At 38.8% G+C, this 20,158-nt stretch overlaps 2 protein-coding genes across 2 annotated transcripts in view; one reads left to right on the plus strand and one right to left on the minus strand.

The window, feature by feature from the left end:
• RABL3 (RAB, member of RAS oncogene family like 3) overlaps positions 1–317 on the minus strand; it is a 50,711-nt gene extending 50,394 nt beyond the window's left edge. Inside the window, exon 1 of the mRNA XM_053663136.1 lies at positions 257–317. Coding sequence (XP_053519111.1) covers positions 257–302 — 46 coding nt within the window. The 5' untranslated portion in view covers positions 303–317. The remainder of the gene's footprint in view (positions 1–256) is intronic.
• Positions 318–490: 173 nt separating this feature from the next.
• GTF2E1 (general transcription factor IIE subunit 1) overlaps positions 491–20,158 on the plus strand; it is a 43,110-nt gene continuing 23,442 nt past the window's right edge. Inside the window, exons 1-2 of the mRNA XM_037139810.2 lie at positions 491–597; positions 5,666–6,143. Coding sequence (XP_036995705.1) covers positions 5,696–6,143 — 448 coding nt within the window. The 5' untranslated portion in view covers positions 491–597; positions 5,666–5,695. The remainder of the gene's footprint in view (positions 598–5,665; positions 6,144–20,158) is intronic.

Here is a 20,158-nt window from a genome sequence, read left to right on the forward strand (position 1 = left end):
CCAAATTACGATCGTCCCGGAGACCGACGTGGAAAGAAAGCTGCGAAGGCGGAGAAGGGCCGGCACTCCGCGCCCCTATCTGCGGGAAACCGCCGCTGAGTCAAACATAGCAAAGTCCTCTGGGAAGTGTAGTCTTTAGGCTTTCAGAAAGATTTCAGCCGCAGGTCGGAGCCTGTTATTTGGCGGAGGGAGGGAGTGGTAGTTATCGGATAATTTAAAAGTGTCGGGAGCCCAAGAGTTGGGTTAAGCAGCTCACCTGAGTCTCCCAACACCAGTACTTTCACCCGATCCAGGGACGCCATCTTGCCAATGTCTTTCTGTGGTTAACGCCCATTCTGGAATGTAGACCAATTAGAGCTGGGTTTAGAGGGCAGATCCTTCAATTTCATTGGCCAATCAGAGTTTGACTGGCCTCATTGACGGTTTCACTGTGCTGATTGGTCAATTTGGGTTAAAAAAAATAGGGAGTGTCGGTTTACCCAAAGCTGGACGCAGGAATAAGACGTTTCCTTTGTCGCAGGAGTGTGGAGACCCGTTTAAGCCGGTAGTTGAGTCGCTGAGGGAAGCTGTAGTACGAGGGTTCGAGGATTCGCTTTGGTAAACCTTGTTCCCTGTTCCTTGTTCTGGGTTCTCTGGCCGGGAGTCGCATTCAGGGTTTCTCCTCCTTTTCTCTGCTTTCTCTTTAGCTACCCTTGTCCCCTTAGCTACTCTTTTGACTTGGTCCTCCAAACAACCATTGACCCCGGAGCGGCCCGTGTGCGACCTCGGGTACGACGAGCTCGGTTCCACCGTGTGTGGTCCCTGGACTCAGCTGGCAAAATCCGCGGGAACTGGGGGTCTCGTAGTATGGGGAGGAGTGAACATTACTGAACCAGGCTCGTGGAGGGCAGCTGGGTCCAGAGGTTTCGCGGTGGTATGCAGCTTTCTTAGGTATAAAGGCGTGGAGAGTACCATGGGTAAAACATGGTAACTGAGAAAACTACAGTTAAATATATAGGATCCACATTCTTATAGAACTGGAATAGTAGTATATTGAAATAATCTACTTACTGGATTAATAAACTGGACCGCCGCATCTTCTCCTTCTTTTATTTTATACCCGGCAGTGAGCATAGTCTTTTAAAATTGGGAATTTGAGCCTGTTGCTTCCTGCTTAAAACCATTTGGAGTGTAAGAAGGTTTCCAGTAGCTTGTTTTTCTATTCTGGAAGCAGCAGTGAAGGGAAGTAAATTGCTGGGAAGCTGGCAAGGGTAGGCATGTTGGAAGAACACGTGCTTAGGAGATGAGATCTATTGAAAGTTTTATGGAAGTACTTGACTGGCTGTATTGATTCTGCAAAATCAAGATGAACACGATATCCTTGTTCTCAGAGTTAGATGTGGAGAAGTTCAAGTCTATTTACTGCACAAAGAACATTGGAAAAGAGCTATAGGAACTTGTTAAAGCCATTAAGGGGAATCTGGAACGGCCTTTCTAAGGAAATATCCTTTGAGATGTGAGGATTAATTACGAGAAAATAGTTTGGGCAGGGAGAACGGCATGTGCAGAGGTCTGGAAGTGGGGAAGGCATGTTTGGCTGATGGAATTGAGAGCATGGCAGTGTGGCCGGAGATAAGACTGACAGGGATGGACAGTGCAGAGAATTCTTTCATTTCAACTTTGTTTCTCCAACTCTGTGCCTGTTACTCAGTAGTTCTTCAATGTTTGTGGAATTAGAGTACATAGGATTTGAAGACAAGATCTTTCCGGATCTGCACTGGGTAGGAGGTAGGTGAGACTGGGAGGGATTTAGACTCTCGAGCAAACAAAGAAAAAAGAAAAAAGGGCGGGGGGGGGGGGGCTTACCCTTAGAAGTCACACACTTAGAAATTCCCAGAGGCTAACCAGGCAAAGCTCTTTCCCTGTTTAAAAGTGACAGATGCTTTTCCGCTTATTTTTTCCATTTGGAAACCTGTTCTTTTCTTCAGAAATTTCCAGTTTTCAAGAGGAGTTGAAAGTTGAGATTTATATGGAATCCCACTACTTTTAAATGTTGACACTTAACTCAGAAAAGTTTCAGTACATTCAGTACATTCAGACTGTGTGGCAGAGGCTGCCAGTTTGGGACCTCTGACCTAAATAACAAAAAATGCAGAGATTGAGTAGGAGATTGAGCATATGTGAGGAAGTGGAAGTGATAGAGGAGAGAAGACAGTGGTCAGGAAGGGTGACTTTAGAAGGTAGAAATTTTGAACGAGGTGGCGTGACTTCTTTCCTGAGCTCCAGTCTCACTTGTTCAGCTGGACACCTTCACGAGAATTCTGTGCCATTTCCTCAAAGTCAAGCAACTATAAGTGAATACCTCATTTCTTCCAAACCTGTTCTTCAGGCGTTATACTATTTTTGATAGTAATACTTTTCCTAGTAAGACTGTTTAAAACAAATAGCTGTGTCTTATTGTTTAATGAGTATAGTGTTTCAGTTTTACAAGGTGAAGAATTATAGAGATGGATGGTGGTGATAGTTATACGTTATGAGTATATGTAATACCACTGAACTAAGAAATGGTTAATTGGTAAATTTTATTATGTGTATTTTACCTCAATAAATTTATTTAAAAGACCCAAATAACTATCAATATTTAACGTTTTCCTACTTCTTTACTCCATTTCCTATATATTATTCGGTCCTTTTGATTTTGTTTCTGTAATAAGTTTCATCCTGTTCTCTTGCAATTTTTTGCTTTCTTTCTTAGTTCAGGTTTGGTTACTATAGTTCCTAGTACTTCTACAGTGTGTCCATCTTCACTTACCTCAGTCCATTCCTCAGTGTCCTAAGAGTCACTTTTCTAAATAGGGGGTTGTATTATAAATGCCAGTACGTAATGGAACTCATGATGCCAGCTCTGTAAGCAGCATATTTTACATGAGTTATTTAATTTGTACAGCATCACCTTTATGAGAAAGGCACTGTTAATCACATTTTATATATGCAGAAACAGACTGAGAATTTTCAGGGCCACAAGCTTAGAAAATGGTGGAACTGGGATTCAAAACCCAAAACTTTGGACTGCAGAGTCCTCGTGTCACTCCCCTGCTCAGACCACCTCAGTTGTTTCAGGAAATGGAAACAGGCTAAATAAGGGGTACAGGGTTATGCGGGTTGTACATTGGCGGGGTATGTAATAGCCAGTCACCAGGTTTGTCTGGTGCAGTGGTCAGGGACTTTTTCTGTTTACTAGAGTCACCTAAAGAGCTTTTAAAATAAGATGATGCCTAATCTGACCCTCCCAGACCAGCTGAAACAGAATCTCTGGGAATGGGGCCCAAGTGGGTATTTGAAAATGCTCCCTAGATGATTCTACGTTATAGCCAGGTTGAGAACCATTGGTTCCAGATATGGAGTGTATATGGCGGGAGTTCAGGGGAATACAATAGTAGCAAATAATGTTGGAAAAGTGGGTTACTTAGGTTACTTTGTCATTTGTCTGCCATTTGGTCTGTTGGATGTTTCTGAAGCCATATTTTGTGTTTTGCCAGTCATGGAGCACGTTAAAAAAATTGTATCAACCATATTGGAAAGGAGAACAAAATGCGTCTGACAGTATATTAATGATACTACTTTGGTGTTGAATCCGGGCACTCGCCTGGCACCCTTGAGCCTTGGGATAATAGGAAGGCTGTAGGACCACAGGTTTGGCTATAGGTGCTACTTTGTGATCTCTTGTATAGTCTTGCCTGAGTTTTTACAATATGAAATATATACAGGGTCCTGCAGAAGTAACACCATTGAGAGTGATTGGTAGGGTATATGAGTGTCTCACACTAGATGGACAGCAATTTGAACATTTCACCTAAAATGTCATGTGGTGTGCTTGAGTGTGATATTACGTTATAGAATTACATGTTTATGATTTTGTAATAAAATATTTTTGTGTAATTAAAACTGTTATCTGTGCTGGACCCTGTATTTTTTAATTATAACTAACTTCCCATCCTCGCCCCAATTATGTTTATAGATTGGTTATTTAGGAATATCTTTTTAGTACAGTACTGTGGATATAAAAATATCTCTCATAAAAAGATACTATATCTGATAGGGTTAATAACCATAGGTTTTAAATAAAAGATGCAGTAGAAACTGGTGCTAATAACAGAATATGATTCTTTATTGGAACAGTTCAGTGGGATGTCTATTAAAAATGTCCCTGTGGTGTATGGAATTTCATTCGACATAGTCTGTGTGGATAGCCTGACCATATGTATTTTGGGACATATTAAATCAATATGGAATCTGTTATTAACAAGAGCATCACAAGCACATTACATACATTCTCATTTATTCATCACAACAACCTCATTGAGGTAATTAATATTGTTATTTCTCAGAGACTAAAGTATGGCTGTGGTGGTTCATGGGATTTGCTCGGGATCACGCAGCTACTAAAACACAGGCTCTTTGAATCAGAAACCCAGAGCCCGTGCTTTTTACCAGTTACATGACTAGTCTGCCCCATGCCATTCTGGGTCAGGAAGAATTGGGTACAATTTCTTTGTTCTGCAGGGGTTCTAGTATTTAAGAATATTTTGGGCTTTTTTTTTTAAGTACTGGATGGTATTTAATTGGTCATCAGATTTAACTTTGCAAGATTGGTAAAGCTGTCTGGATCTAAGTCTTCATTTCTTTCATATTATAACAGTAATTTTGCTAAACACCTAGTTTGTGATTACTTATGTGTTTATTGGTTTATTGTTATTTTATTGTGAGAACATGACTGTGTAAAACATTCTAGAATTTCAGGGGAAAAGGAAGGATTCACAGGAACAAGTATAAAGGATACATGGACAAAAACTAAGGTGGGGGGGAATGGGAAAGAGGTGAGGAGCACTGGGGGGGTGGGCTGGGTTGGGAGTATAAGACAGAAAACTGTACTTGAACAATAATTAAATAAATCTAAAAAAATTAAATAAAATATATCTTGGTAGAGAAATTTTACTCAAGAACTAAAGACACTCTAAGAATATGCTAACTCCTAGGCTTCTTGGGGGAGGTTTCCAACATCCTCAAAGATGTACAGCAGTGATTTTCAGCTGGTATGCAGCAATAATATTTAAAACATGCCATACCTGACCTCTTTTCCCTTAAATTGTCAAATAATAAATGACAACAGCCAATGGAACAATAGCTGTCTGGTGTGAATGAATCAAAAGTTCACCTATTTTTTTTTCAGACTGGTAAAAAATATATATTTTTTGGTGTGTGGCAGAATTTTAGTAATTTATGTGTGCAGTAAGATGAAAAAGGTTGAAAATTCACAGCTCTGTAACATTAAAAATAGTGTGACTTCATTTAGTTTTTTGTTTTTCTGAAATAAAGTGGGTTTGACATGTATCATTGCTATTAGTAAGTTAATTTTTTGAGCCAAGCACATGTAAATGATGAAAATAGCTGTTTAAGAAATAAGTCAAGCTTTTTAGGTGTAATCTTTTGTGTATTCTGGAGGAGAATATTGTTCTCTGTCAAATGCTTAGGCATTATAAGTCTTATACAACAATGATTTGAGTGCCTTTGTGGCACTCCAAGAGCAGTTAGTGATAGCTCCCTAATGGGTTGATTAGTCTAGATTTCACATGATTACTATGTCCTTATTATGCCTAGGTAATCTTCTCTTTTTTTCTGAATTCAGTACATTTAAAGTGAAGTTTACTGCTAAAAGATGGCAGACCCAGATGTCCTCACCGAGGTTCCTGCAGCATTGAAGAGGCTGGCCAAGTATGTGATCCGAGGGTTTTATGGCATTGAACATGCTTTGGCCTTGGACATCTTGATCCGGAACCCTTGTGTGAAAGAGGAGGATATGCTGGAGCTGCTCAAGTTTGATCGGAAGCAACTTCGATCAGTTTTGAATAATTTAAAGGGAGACAAGTTCATCAAATGCAGAATGAGAGTAGAGACTGCTGCAGATGGGAAAACCACTCGCCATAACTACTATTTTATCAATTATCGTACTCTTGTTAATGTGGTAAAATATAAATTGGACCATATGAGAAGGAGGATTGAAACTGATGAGAGAGATTCCACCAACCGGGCTTCCTTCAAATGTCCTGTCTGTTTTAATACTTTTACAGATTTAGAAGCTAATCAGCTCTTTGATCCTATGACAGGTAAGGCTTTTCCAGTAATCTTTTTAGTAACTTACAAAATATGTACCCTTTTTCTTAAATTGTTTCATTTAATTTTTAAGCCAATTAAGTATGGCATTATAAAAGTAAATGGATATATAAAAGTAAATCAACAAATGTTTTTTCTTAGTCTTACTGTCCTGTTTGACTGTCATTCTCCTTCATAAGGGAGTGTGGGCTTCCACCCATGGCCTTCCTACACTGCTCCTTCACTTACAGCCTGATCTGAGGGGTTGACTTCTCTACCACTTTGAGGCTATTCTGACAACTTTATTTTTGACCTCTTCTGTTCAACAAATATTTGAGCACTTACTTGTCCCAGTCACTGCCAGATGGTTACAATACAGTGTATATAAATGTTACATTGGTGGAAGTTTAAAGTGCTATCAGGAGTACTTAACTAGGGCATCTAATCTGGAAAGGCCTCTGGAAGAGTTTTAAGTAACAGCTGAGACCTAAAAGGTAAGAGCCAGATGAAATAAGAGGGGCACCCTTTCCAAGTTAACAAGTGGATAGATATATAATGTCTTGGCCACTAATTAGCGGAGGAAAAATGTCAACAAGATATATAATTTTCTTCATTTAAATACTTTAATTTTAAGGATTTTTAAAAATCAACTAGAATTAGAAGACTCATTTTCCAAAAGTACAGTATAGCTAGCATTAACATGAAAAACTTTAAAGTGCTGGATTATATAGTTATTTTGTCTTGTCACTTGTAAACTTGTAAAGAGATTATAGTTTTGCTAATTATTCAATGGATCAATTAGGTATTATTTTTGAGAGGTAAAAAAATCTATAGAAAGAGTCATACTGTTAAGTTAGATTGTCCCTTTGTTATGGCTGAATTCAGGAATATAGGTTCCTTCGTAGTTCATAGATCTGTCTTTTAAAAAACGATCAAAATGTAATTTAAAGTTTTATACATAGAATGTTTTATTGTAAGAAAATTAGAGATTTGTGTACTGTTTAGTTTTCTAATTTTAAAATATGTTATATACTGTACATTTTAAAAGATTTTAATTCTTTTTAAATGGGGAATAATCTCAATACCAATTAAGATTATTAACAAAAAGAGCTAGACTATGATTTTTTCCTTATTTACTGTGAAGCAGTCATTTTGATGAAAAGTCATTTAAAGAATTCCAATTTTTGTTCAGTGTTTATTTTGTCTGAACCTGTTTACCTTGAACAGACAATTAACTAGAAAGAATCTTGGTTATAACAAAATCTTAACCATCTTGAATATAAGAATTGCTTGAGTGTGCTGTAGAGGAAATCTGTAGAGTATATCTGGAGCTCTTTCAAAACAGACTAGGAAAACCTTGTGATTTTTGCTGTTCATTGTAACATTTCTTTAAGGAGCTCTGGGTTTTGGCTCTGTGGTCTTCTGCAGATGTTGGTGTTATAGTGGTCATCTTCACCTCTCTTGACTACAGTGAAAGGTGTTATCCAGTCCCTCAGAGAGGGTAATCTAAAGTAATGTGCTTCTACTGCATTTATTCATCATTTGATTCTTACTTAATCTCATGAACCTTTCTAAAAGGAAGTTATTCCACTACTTATACATCAGTATTTATGAGACCGATCCATGATGCTCTTTAAATTTCACCCAAGGTCAGTGTCTGAGTGAAGCTAGTTGTAATTGACTGGTGGGTGGCCTGTGGAAAAGATGGCCTAACACCCAAATATAGTCACGTTGTTTGAATTGGGGAGTTGGGATAGGGTAGGGGGCATGAAAACATTTTATGGAATAGAGCTAAAACTGAAATCGTTGTTTTGTGGTCAGTCTGAGCAAAGACTATTTTTAATAAGAAAGTTATGGTCAGCATGAAGGTGGAAAGAAGGGATTCAAGGAAAGCAAGAATAAGTCATTTTACCTTTTGATTATAATTTGGCTTTTCATTTGGAATTTGCTTTGAGGAGAGAATGTGCTGATTGGGTGATATTAGGACCCAGCCTGCTTGTTAGTTTTGTTTTGTACTGTTAATGACTCGACACCCTCCTATGGTCTATACATTCCCTTCAGAAACTTTGGTCTCTTTCTGCTCCCTTTCTGTGTTGCTCACTATTAGTTCCCTTTCCACTCATTTTAAGAAGATGGGAAATAAACATTTGGTATGTGTATCAGAGGAGGAGGGGACTTTTTCTGCTGTAATACTGTAATATTTATGCTCTGTTTAAATTAATAGATTATAGTTTCATTCTAAGCCCAGACTTATACAAAGCTATTCTATTTCCTGCCTGCTTTTAGAGAATGATATTTCCAACCAAATAATGGGTGTATCTGGTGGGCTATCTTCATTGCCATCTCAACAGTTACTAGGTTCGACTGTTGTTTAATCAAATGGGGGGAATTCGGGAATTAGATTTGAAGCCTTCTAGACTTTACTGCCTCCCTGATAAAAGTTCTTAAATCATATGTATGGGCAGTTTCTTGCTACTGGCCAGAGAGGCTAGTGACTCCGAGGTGAACATCTGGAAGCTCTGGGCTTAGGAAACTCTGAGTCCAACAGGAGTTATTTTATCAAGTTTAATTCACACATAAGCCAGAGATCTCACTATTCAGTTTACAGCTTTTCCCTACCTCATCTCTCTTTTCTCAAAAGATGGTAGGTTTTACCCTGTCCAGTGTGACTCAGTTGTTTGGGCATCGTCATCCCACAAAGCAAAAGGTTGTGGGTTCTGTCCCAGTCAGGGCACTTGCCTGGGTTGTTCGCCTGATCCCCTGTTGCAGGTGTGGGAGAGGCAACCAATCGATGTTCCTCTCACACATCAGCATTTCTCTTCCTTTCTTTCCCCCTCCCTTCCCACTCTCAAAAAAAAGATTTTAGATTCTCTCCATACTTTCCATCAGGTTTTATCTTTGGTGTTCTTAGGTCAGACTCTCTCCAGATGTTTGATGGTTGTATGTGTGACGTAATAGATAATATATGTTGGTCTCTGCCCCATTCCTTGGACAGCTCGTAAAAACCCTTGTAATTTATTAAGTGATAAGAACACTAAAACTATTTTTTGTACTATTTGGTCTTTGACCGCTATTCCTGACCCAGGGCTCCTGAAAAGGAACCTTTGTAATTTCATGGGTGATAGAAATGTCTTCTGTTCTAATGAGGCAACTATGGTGGGCTGCTGGATCAGGGCTGGTCACCAGAAAGATCAAGTCATGATTAGAAGTTTGGAATTTTCAGCCCTATCCCCCTTTCTCTAAAGACAGAGGAGGACTGGAATGGAGTTAATAACCCATTATGCCTGTGTGAAGAAGCCTCCGTAAAATCCTCCAAGTATGACGGTTAGAGAGCTTCCAGGTTGGTGAGCCCATGGACGTGGAAGTGCTGGGAATTGGCATGCCTGGACAGAGCGTGGGGGCTCTGAGCCCCATCCCACGTACCTTGCTCTACACAGCTCTTCCATTTAGATACTCGTCAGTATTCTCTATCACATCCCTTTAAAAATTTTTTTTATTTCATTTTTTAAAAGATTTTATTTACTCAGTTTTAGAGAGAGGGGAGGAAAAGGAGAGAAATATCAGTGTGCAGTTGCCTCAGTTGCCTCTTATGGGCCCTGTACTGGGGACCTGGTCCGCAACCCAGGCATGTGCCCTGACTGGGAATCGAACTGGCGACCCAAGACCCTTTGGTTCGTAGCCCACCCTCAATCCACTGAGCTACGCTAGCCAGGGCTATCACACCTTTTAATAAACTGGTAAATGTAAGTGTTTCCCTGAATTCTGCAGTTGCTTTAGCAAATTAATTGAACCCAAGGTGGAGAGGGTTGTTATTGGAACCTCTAATTTATAGTCAGTTATTCAAAAGAACAGGTGGTAACCTGAGCTTGTAAACTGGTTTCTAAACTAGGAACCAGGGAGCAGTCTTGTGGGACGGAGCCCGTAACCTATAGAATCTGATGCTATTTCTAGGTAGACAGTGTCAGAATTGAGTTAAATGGTAGGACACACAGCAGATATTACTGAGAATTGCTTGGTGTGGGGTAATACCTCCACATATTTGGTCACCAGAAGTGTCGTGTTATGTGTAACTGGTAAAAGACACACAGTGCAGAAACACAAATAGAGAACTGGGTTTTTCCCTACACAGAAAGGGAAAAAAGTCTGAGGTTTTTCCATTACAGTATGTCGAGATACTTTTATTTCGTTAAAAATGGAATTACCTGGCCTTGTCCACTAGTCTCTGGTTTCAAAACTTAACCAGGCAAAACTAGTTGTTTTACTTCGCAAAATATCGGGTTTGAAGTAATCAAAACAAAGACAACATGACATGAAATTCCTCGAATCAGCAAAGTAGCATCTTGTGGTTCATAAGTGCATGCTTTTAGATTTAGCAAGCTTTCTGACATGTAAATAGTATTTCTACTTTAGCAATCTCAGCCATGGGTAATTTAGTTAATGACACTTCTAAGTTAAATTCAGCAACATGGCTTCCCCAAAAGGAGAGTTTGTATTCTCTTTATAGGTTTGTATTCTCTTTATAGATGTTAAGGCCAGATGAAAATGGAAATGGCATTATATGGAAATAGCTTTATATTTTCCATTTTTATTTAAAAGTTGTGCAGCCATAAGGCCAGAGATAATTTTGAAGAGAAAATATTACCCACAAAGCTACTAACTTGCATATTAACATAATTACGATCATAGCCAAAAATAGTCTGTGATCTCTTGATTCCTTAACGTACCAAGCTCTTATTTCTATTTGTTGTTTAAAAAATGTTTTAATAGGTGAGATTCCACCTCCCTCCCCCATTTTCCTTTCTGCATCTTTTTTAGCACTTTGATTTTATCAATTTTTTCCTAGTGTTCATATTAATGCTTGGAATATTTTTGTATATATACTGTTTTATTCCTCTTCAAGTGTTTTCTTAAGAATTTTCAGCAGTTGGAATACAGGGTGAAAATATAGTTTTACAGCTTCTGTAAAGGTATGTATGTTTATTGTCAATAAGGATAAAGTTGTTTATTGTGAATAGGATAAAGTTGTTTATTGTGGATAGGATAAAGTTGTTAGGTGTTTGAAACACAGTTTGGGAGCACCTATTGCTGAAATCATCTGGAGACCTGGGCATCCCATTTTAAATAAACTTTGAAATAAGTTAAAGTTTATTTTATTTTATTGATTATGCTATTAAAGTTGTTCTAATATTTCCCCTTTTGTCCCCCTCCATCCAGCACTGCCTACTCCCTTCAGTGATCCTCCCCTCCTTTGTTCATGTCCGTGGGTCATGCATATAAGGTTTTCGGGAATTCCATTTCCTATACTTGTTCTTAACATCCCTCTGCCTATCCTGTAACTACCAATTTGAACTTCTTAATTCCCTCACCTTCTCTCCCATTCCCCAAGAGCCTCTCCCAAGTGGCCACCATCCCAGTGTTCTCTATATCTATAATTCTGTTTCTGTTAAGCTTGTTTATTTTGTTTTTTAGATTCAATTGTTGGTAGTCATGTGTTTATTGTCACTTTAATGTTAATAGTTTTGATCTTCTTTTTCTTAAATAAGTCCCTTCAACATTTCATATAGTAATGGTTTGTTGATGATGAACCCCTTCAGCTTTACCTTGTCTGCGAAGCACTTTATGTGCCCTAGATTCTACATGATAGTTTTGCTGGCTAGAGTAACCTAGGTTGTAGGTCCTTTTCATCACTTTTCACCCTTTTGAATACTTCTTGCCCTGTCCCTTTTAGACTGCAAAGTTTTTTTTTTTTTTTTTTCTTCGAGAAATCAGCTGACAGTCTTATGGAAACTCCTTTGTAGATAATTATCTGCTTTTCTCTTGCTGCTTTTAAGATTCTTTATCTTTAACCTTTGGCATTTTAGATGTGTTTTGGCGTGTGTCTCTTTGTGTCCATCTTATTTGGGACTCTGCTTCCTAGACCTGTATGCCTATTTCCTTCACCAAATTAGGAAAGTTTTCTTATTAGTTTTTTCCAAATAGGTTTCCACTTTCTTGCTCTCTCTCTTCTCCTTTGCCACCTCTATCATACGAATGTTGCAGTGCTTCAAGTTGTCTCAGAGGCTCCTTACACTGTCCTCAATTTTTAGAATTCTTTTTTCTTCTTTCTGTACTGATTGGATGCCTTTTTCTTCCTTATGTTCCAAATCATTGATTTGGTTCTTGGCATCATCCTCTCCACTGTTGATTCCTTGTAAATTGTTCTTTATTTCAGTTAGTGCCTCCCTCATTTCTGATTGGATCATTTTATGTTGTTGAAGTACCCACTGAGTTTCTCAAGCATCCTTTTGTTTCGAGTTCAAAACTCTGCATCTGATAGATTGCTTATCTTCATTTTGTTTAGTTCTTTTTGTGGAGTTTTGATGTGTTCTTTCATTTGGGCCATATCTTTTTATCCCCTCATTTTGGCAGCCTCCATGTGTTTGTTTCTGTGTATTAAGTAGAGCTGCTTTGACTCTCTTGGTAGTGAGACCTAATGTAGTAGGTGTCCTGTAGGGTCCAGTGGCACAGTCTCCCGTATCACTCAAGCTGTGAACTTGAGGTGCACCTTCTATGATGCCTGAGTACTCTCTCCTTTTGTAGTTGAGTCCTGATTGCTGTCAGCAGATCAATGAGAGGGATTTTCCCATGCCAAACAGCTAGTGGGACTGTCTGTGACCACTGGCCATCAATCACCTCCCTCTGTAGCTTGTGCAGATGATTGGGTGGTGGTGCTCCAACATGGTCTGTAACTGTCTGCTGGGTGCACAGGCTCTGCATTTTCTAGGTGGTGCAGGCCAAAGTCAGCCACCACCTGTGCTTGGTTTGGGGCCCCTTGGTGTAAGCTATAAAGCTATCTGCAGATGGCTGCTGCTAGTGTCAGGCCAGTTTCCACCCAGCAAGAGGTACGGAGCTGGGCTCAACTGTTGCTTGTTTGAGCAGATTTAGGAAGATCTAAAGTCTGTGCCTAGCCTGGCCATTCATATGGAAAAGCCACTGTTACCAGCTTGGGTGGGTCTATAGGTTGGATGGGAACAAGCCTTAGGTAATTGTCAAGGCAGGGCTAATGGTGCGAGCCAGTTTGATGGAGACTCAGGTATGGTGCCACTGCATGTGGCTTTATGTTGAGGAGGGCTCAGAAAAGGAACAATGGCTACTGTCTGCAGTTCTGTCCAGGATGAAGCTGTCCCCCAGCTCTCGTCTTGATGCCAGATACTTAAGTTCTTCCCTGTATGCCACTGGTACCCTTCAAGGTGCCACCCCAGTGCTGGAGTCCAGAGGGAGTGAGTCTGAGTAAGTCTGTGTGTCAGGTCCCCCAAGAGGAGACACCTGAGAATCCCGCAGTTTCTTCTGCCGACCCAACCCCCACTGGTTTTTATAGCCTGAAGTTATGGAGATTTATCTTTTTGGCACTGGAACCCCAGGCTGGGTGGTGTGATGTGGGGTCGTGATCCCTCAGTCTCGACATATACCTCCATTTTTATATCCACCACATATGGGTTTGGGACCGACCCATTCTGCGTGTCTGCCATTCTGCCCTTTCTACCCATCTGGATGAATGTGCTTTCTGTAATTCCTTAGTAGTTGGACTTCCATACAGCCTGAATGTCTGGTTGTTCTGAATGATAGAGGTTCTGTATTTAGCTGTAATTTTGCTGTGATTGTGCAAGGAGGTGAGCTGCATTTACCTACACCTACGTCTTAACCAGATGTCTCCCGAAGAAAGTTAAATTTTAAAAAATAAATTTTATAGGTATATATTTAATAAAATTTTAGGAATAAGAATTTAGAGATTATTGCCCTGGCTAGTGTGGCTCAGTGGATTTGTGCCAGCCTGTGAACCTAAAGATCTCCGGCTTGATTCCCAGTCAGGGCACATGCCTGGGTTGCAGGCCAGGTCCCCAGTTGGGGGTGTGCAAGAGGCAACCAATTGATAGATCTCACACACATCAATGTTTCTCTCCCTCTCTTTCTCATTCTCTTCCCCTCTCTTTCAAAAAATAAATAAAATCTTTTAAAAAATAATTTAGAGATTATTTTATCTTGTTCAGCTCATCAAATTGTATGTGAGTGCATGTATACATGCCTATGTTGAACTTTAGGATTTGGAGTATTCTTATAAAGTAACAAACCTAGGGCTATATAGATTTCTGGGATGTTTCAAAATGAATGTTAGGGAAGAATATGATAGCTTTCGTGGAGAATCAGCTTATGTTTTGTGGCTCCATGAAAATTTTAGAGACACAGATTTTAGAATTAGTGTAAAAGAAGTCTTTAATAACTAACTTTTAAAGAGGTACACTATCTAATAAATAATAAGTCTTAAAAATAGCCAGTAATGGAAATTGATGTAATTCTAGAGGTTAGTTCTGAGTCACTTGGAATATTCAAGTAAACTTCATATGTAGAAATTTGGCTTTATGTTATATGAGCCTCTTCTTGCCTTGTGACTACAGGAACAGCTTTTTGATTTATAGACAGATCAGTTTCCTGATTAAAATTCCTCTTCAGTTCCCTTAACCCACAGGTGGCAAACACAAGGGGCTGAATCCAGCTCTCCACCTTGTTTTATCCAGCCCGGCACCTTGTTTCTACCCAGCGGTCGTACTGAGCTCTTGCTTAACCGTTAAGGAGTAGTTACATTTATACAGTCCTAACATTACGTTCGGCCCTTTGAAGACAACCTCAAGGCTGATGTGGCCCCTGGTAAAAATGAGTTTGACACCCCTGCCTTAACCTAAGAGATTTGTTAATGTTACCTCCACAGAGCAGGCTACTTTTCCTTTATCTCTTTCTAGTTAGAACAGGAGATAACTTATAAAAGCAGTGCTTTCAATTCCTAAAATGCTAAAAATGCAAATACAGAAAGAAATCTTTCTATGATTATTTTTTCTCAGTTGCTGAGTGGAATCTTGCCCAGAGCAAGTTCTTTAGGAAATGATACTGGAAAGCTCGAAGGTGTGGATTTGGAGGGGAGGAGGCGATTATTAGAAAAAGTTAAATAAAAACAAGTATGGAAAGAGTATGGAACAAGTGTTTCCCTTTTTTACCTCCCCTCTACTCCTGCCCCGCCTGCCAAAATACTTTAGGGCAGACTTTTTTTTTCTTTTAATTTGCTGTGTTTGATCTTGAAGATTTGAGAACTTTAAAAAAAAAAGTCATTTGCCTTTTCTTTGTTGTATGTTGATATTGATTATATATGAGCTAAGTTATTTGTGCAAAATTGCTTTTAGTTGTGATGCTGGCATGCAATATTCTATTAATTATTATCTTTCAAATAGTTATAACCACAGACTTTTTGTCTGTTCACTGCTTATTGAGATTAATTTGATTTAGGCCTAATTTATAGAACTTATTGTTAGCTTTAATATTCACTGAACTACCATACTTAAGTATATTGTTTTCCCTCCCAGGCACAGTATGTTTTTCCCCTATATAAGAAGACTTACAGAATCTAGGAATGATACATGATTATACCAAATCTAGATGTGCCTATTTAAGGAAGGACAGAAGCCAATTTCATTCATAAATTGAGTTTTGGGGTGTGGAGTTTTATTGTGTATATCATTAATATATTTGAGATATTCTGAATTTAAAAATACATTAAACTTTATTGTTTTTCTTTTGCATGCAAGTGAGTATTTTACAGAGTTAGGTGTGCAGTGAATTTTTAAAGTATGATTTTTAAAATTCCTTTTTATTATAGGTAAAATAATACAAATATATAACTATGTACCTGTCATGCCTGTTAGTATTTTAGAATAGCAATTCCTTTTTCTGGCCATTTCCCCTCACCCAGTTATACTGAAGAGATTTGTTTTATCAAATAAAGTTTAGAAATTAGAATCAAAGGTGACTTTGAGACTGGCATTTTAATATATATGCACCTTTAGAGTTATGAAAGTTATAACGAAGGACTTGATAATGCTTTCAAAGAATGACCCAAGGATGACTGTATAACTTCTTCATGTCAACTAGGAGGGAGTTGAGTGCTTTCGAAGGATTCAAGATAACATTTGTTTTCTTTCTAAAAATATGTAAGTAATATGTGAATTTAAATTTAGAAAAATATGTAGAATAAAATGGCAAACCTAATTTTTCCCCTGGGTTCTCCCACTCAACCCAGCCCCCACTCTCACCACCTTTCAGTGTGTTAACAACTGTTTGGTTATGCTTCCAGCCCTTTCGCCTTATATCCCAACCCCACTCAACACCAACCGCCCCCACCCCCGCAGCCCTTCTGAAATCTGAGAAAGCAAAGTGATTCTTAATTATTTTGTTGTTATGGCACTTATGGTTATCATAATACTTGGTCAGCTTCTATTAGTATTGTCAGGGTTTTTAGGGCACTTACTGTATTGAGTCCTTTTGCCTAGTTGGAATATTCAGTTAACATGCCATTTCTGGAAGGTTTTTTTTTTTTTTAAGACAATAATTATAAAACAGTAAAGTGACAGTGCATTAGGATCCAGAGCCCTGCTTCTCGTCTTGGGCTATATTAGTAACTATTACCTTGGAAAATCCTTTAAACATTCTAGACCTTTTTTTAGCATGTATAAAATGTGAAGTTCAGTCTGTTCTATACATATATGGTTTCTCTCAACTTTAATTTCATAACACCCTTTCATTCAGAGAATAGTTGACATTTTAAACGTATAAAGAAGCTTGGGGTTGTTTTATCACTGCTCCTAGAGATGATGTTAGTTACCTTTGGATAATTTGAAAGTCTTGGTTAGCAGTTGAAACTCGTGTTTATAGTAGTGTTTATATAGCAAATATGTGCTGTTGAATTATGGTATACTCAGAAACACATTGTGGCATAGTGGAGAACAGTATTTACAGTTTTTCCGCAGTGTCATTTTCCTAAGCTCTCCAGTTCGTTCCCTTTCCCCATATGTACATGATCTATAAAATATTCAGTGGGAGGTGAAACAATCTCTATATATGCTTCCTAAGTTATATAGGGTGATTGGTAACATTAATCACGTATGTTAGTGATATGTCTTTGAAGTTTTATGGTTTCCTCTTTATCTGACTAAAATCCTAGGAGATCTGGTCCTGGTTACTTGGTTTTAACATGGAACTAACTGTTCATCATTTGTTTTATTGTTTTTCCTGGAAGCTTGTTGAGTGAAGGTGAGTTTATTCAGAGTTGGTGGGTTTTTTCGTAGGGTTCTCCAGAAAAGTTATCTAAGCCATAATCTCTTGCTTAGATTTTGCACCACTGTCTTAGCTAGCCTCCTTGCTTTCACTCTTGCTTCTCCTATGGACTGTGTGTCACAGCCAGTGCCTCTTCTGAAAAGCACGTCAAGTAATGTCATTCTTTTTTCCCAAAACTTTCCTAAGGTTTCCCCCACCCCACTCAGTAAAATCAGAACTTATAAGGTCTTTTATCAATGCTCACCTCTTATTTCAGAGGCTTTTGTTCCACCACTCTCTCCCATGTTCACTCCGTAGTAGGCACCAGGCATGCCTTTGCTTTACCTGTCTTTGACATGCTGTTTTCCTTTTGCCCAAATGTCTCTATACTGCTCTTTTAAGTCTTTGCTCACTCAGTGCCATATCAGAGAGGCCATCCCTGAGTTTCCTATATATAGGGTGGGGGCAAATGTAGGTTTGTAGTTGTTTGTATGGAAGACAATACAAGAATAAATTCTGTGTTTTGCATACTCACAACTGTAAACCTATTTTGCTCCATCCTGTATAGTAGAGTAATATACCTTTCTATCACCCTTTTTTCTTCATCCTCTTTCACTACTTTGTTTTTCTTTTTTGTACTTATCAACACCTAATGTTATGTTTTGTCTTGTTTACTCCCCACTAGAACACGAGTTCCACCAAAGTGACTCAGAATGTGATTGGCTAGACTTAGGAAGGCAGAATGGTGGGGGGTCCTTGGGACATCAGTCCCACTGTGCTGGTGCGAGGGCTGTGCAGCAGCAGACATTCGATCCTCCCTGGCTCCTTAGCCGGCCCTGAGGACTTGACTGCAGCGTGACTGCCACTGTAGCACCTGTGCCATATATCAAAAGAATTGGGCTTATTTTGATTTCTTCTTCTCCTTCTTATCCTCCTTCCTCTTCCCCTCCTCCTCCTCCTTTTGGTGGGTAAAATGGCTGAATAATATTCTTGTCGCAACTAGTACCTCTGACAAATCTTTGACAGTGAATTCTTGACATTAGCTGATGATCTATTCATTGTATTGGGTTGGCCAAAAAAGTCCATAAAATAAGACACATTTTTCATTTTCAACAATAACTCTATTGATTTGGATATTTTGAGGATGTTGGCTGTCTCCACATAACGTTGATTGTTCTCAATTAATGTCTCTACTGGATCGCTATCAACTTCAGCTGTTCTACCCAACCATGGAACATTGTCCAGTGAGAAAATCTCTAGCACAAAACTTCACAAACCACTTTTTCTTCTTCTTTTTAATTGTTTTGAAAGTACAGTTGTCTTCATTTCCCCACCTCCACTCCCCCTGCCTCCTGCCCTTGATCCTACCCCCTTTAGCTTTGTCCATGGGTCCTTTATATGTTTTCCTTGATGACCTTTCCACTATTTTTCCCCATTATCCCTCTCCTCACTCTTCTCTGGTTACCATCAGTCTTTTCTTTTCTTTTTCAAAGTCTCTGTTTATTATTTGCTTGCTTGCTTGTTTTGTTGATCAGGTTCCACTTATACATGAGATCATGTGGTATTTGTCTTTCACTGCCTGGCCTATTTCACTAAGCATAATGCTCTCCAGATCCATCCATGCTGTCTCGAAGGGTAGCAGCTCCTTTTTTGTTGCTGCATAATATTCCATTGTGTAAGTGTACCACAGTTTTTTTAATCCACTTATTTACTGATGGGTACTAGGCTGTTTCTAGCACTTAGCTATTATAAATTTCACTGCTATGAATATTGGGGTGCATAGTTTCCTTTGGATTAGTGCTTAGGGGTTCTTAGGCTGTAATCCCAGCAGTGGAATTGCTATGTCAAAAGGCAGTTCCATTTTTAGTTTTCTGAGGAAATTCCAGGCTGTTTTCCACAGTGGCTGCACCAGTCTGCATTCCCATCACAGTGCACTAGGGTTCCCTTTTCTCCAGTCCTTTCCAACACTTGTTGTTTGTTGATTTGTTCATGATGGCCATTCTGACCAATGTGAAGTGGTATCTCATTGTGGTTTTAATTTTCGTATCTCTGATGGCTAGTGATTCTGAGCATCCTTTCAGAGGGACTCTGGTCCCTCTGTGTGTCCTCCTTCGAGAAGTGTCTGTTTGGGTCCTTTGCCCATTTTTTAATTGGGTTGTTTGTCTTCCTAGAGTGGAGTCATGTGAGTTCTTTATATATTTTGGAGATCGAACCCTTATCCGAGGTATCATTTGCAAAGATGTTTTTCAGTATGGTTGGTTCCCTTTTCATTTTGCCGATATTTTCTTTAGCTGTATAGAAGTTTTTTATTTTGATGAGATCCCATTTGTTTATTCTTTCCTTTATGTTCCTTGCTCTAGGGGACAGATCGGTGAAAATATTGCTGCGTGAAATATCTGAGATTTTCCTGCCTGTGTTCTCTTCCAGGGTTTTTATGGTGTCACGACTTATATTTAAGCAAATCACTTCTGACATAATTGATCAGTCACAGTACCTTTTCTATACACTGCACAAATTTTTTTTGCATTTCAATTGTGTTTGTACCTTTCTTGAAATAATGAAGTAAATATGCCAAAAGTGTTGCTTATTTTCTTCCATCTTTACATCTAAAATGGCTATACAAAACTCACCAATTCTGATGTTTTTTTAAAAAATGCATACTCACATGGCAGCTGTGACAGTACATTCTAACAAGATTGTTTCGGATGAAGTTAAAGGCAACTAAGCAGTACTAGAGCCTTTGTATGGAAAAAAACCAAACAAACTTTTCGGCCAACCCAGTATGTACTGCAGTGAAGAGGGAAAAATATAGTTGTAAACAGGGGATTTGTGTTTTTTTCCTCAATTAAGATTAAGTTCCAAAGCATATTTTCTCTTTTCAAACTAAGGAGAACTTCATTTCTTTTCTCATTTT

The sequence above is a fragment of the Artibeus jamaicensis genome, unplaced genomic scaffold, assembly GCF_021234435.1.
Source record: "Artibeus jamaicensis isolate MK-2021 breed Jamaican fruit bat unplaced genomic scaffold, CSHL_Jam_final contig_3126, whole genome shotgun sequence".
Taxonomy (NCBI): domain Eukaryota; kingdom Metazoa; phylum Chordata; class Mammalia; order Chiroptera; family Phyllostomidae; genus Artibeus; species Artibeus jamaicensis.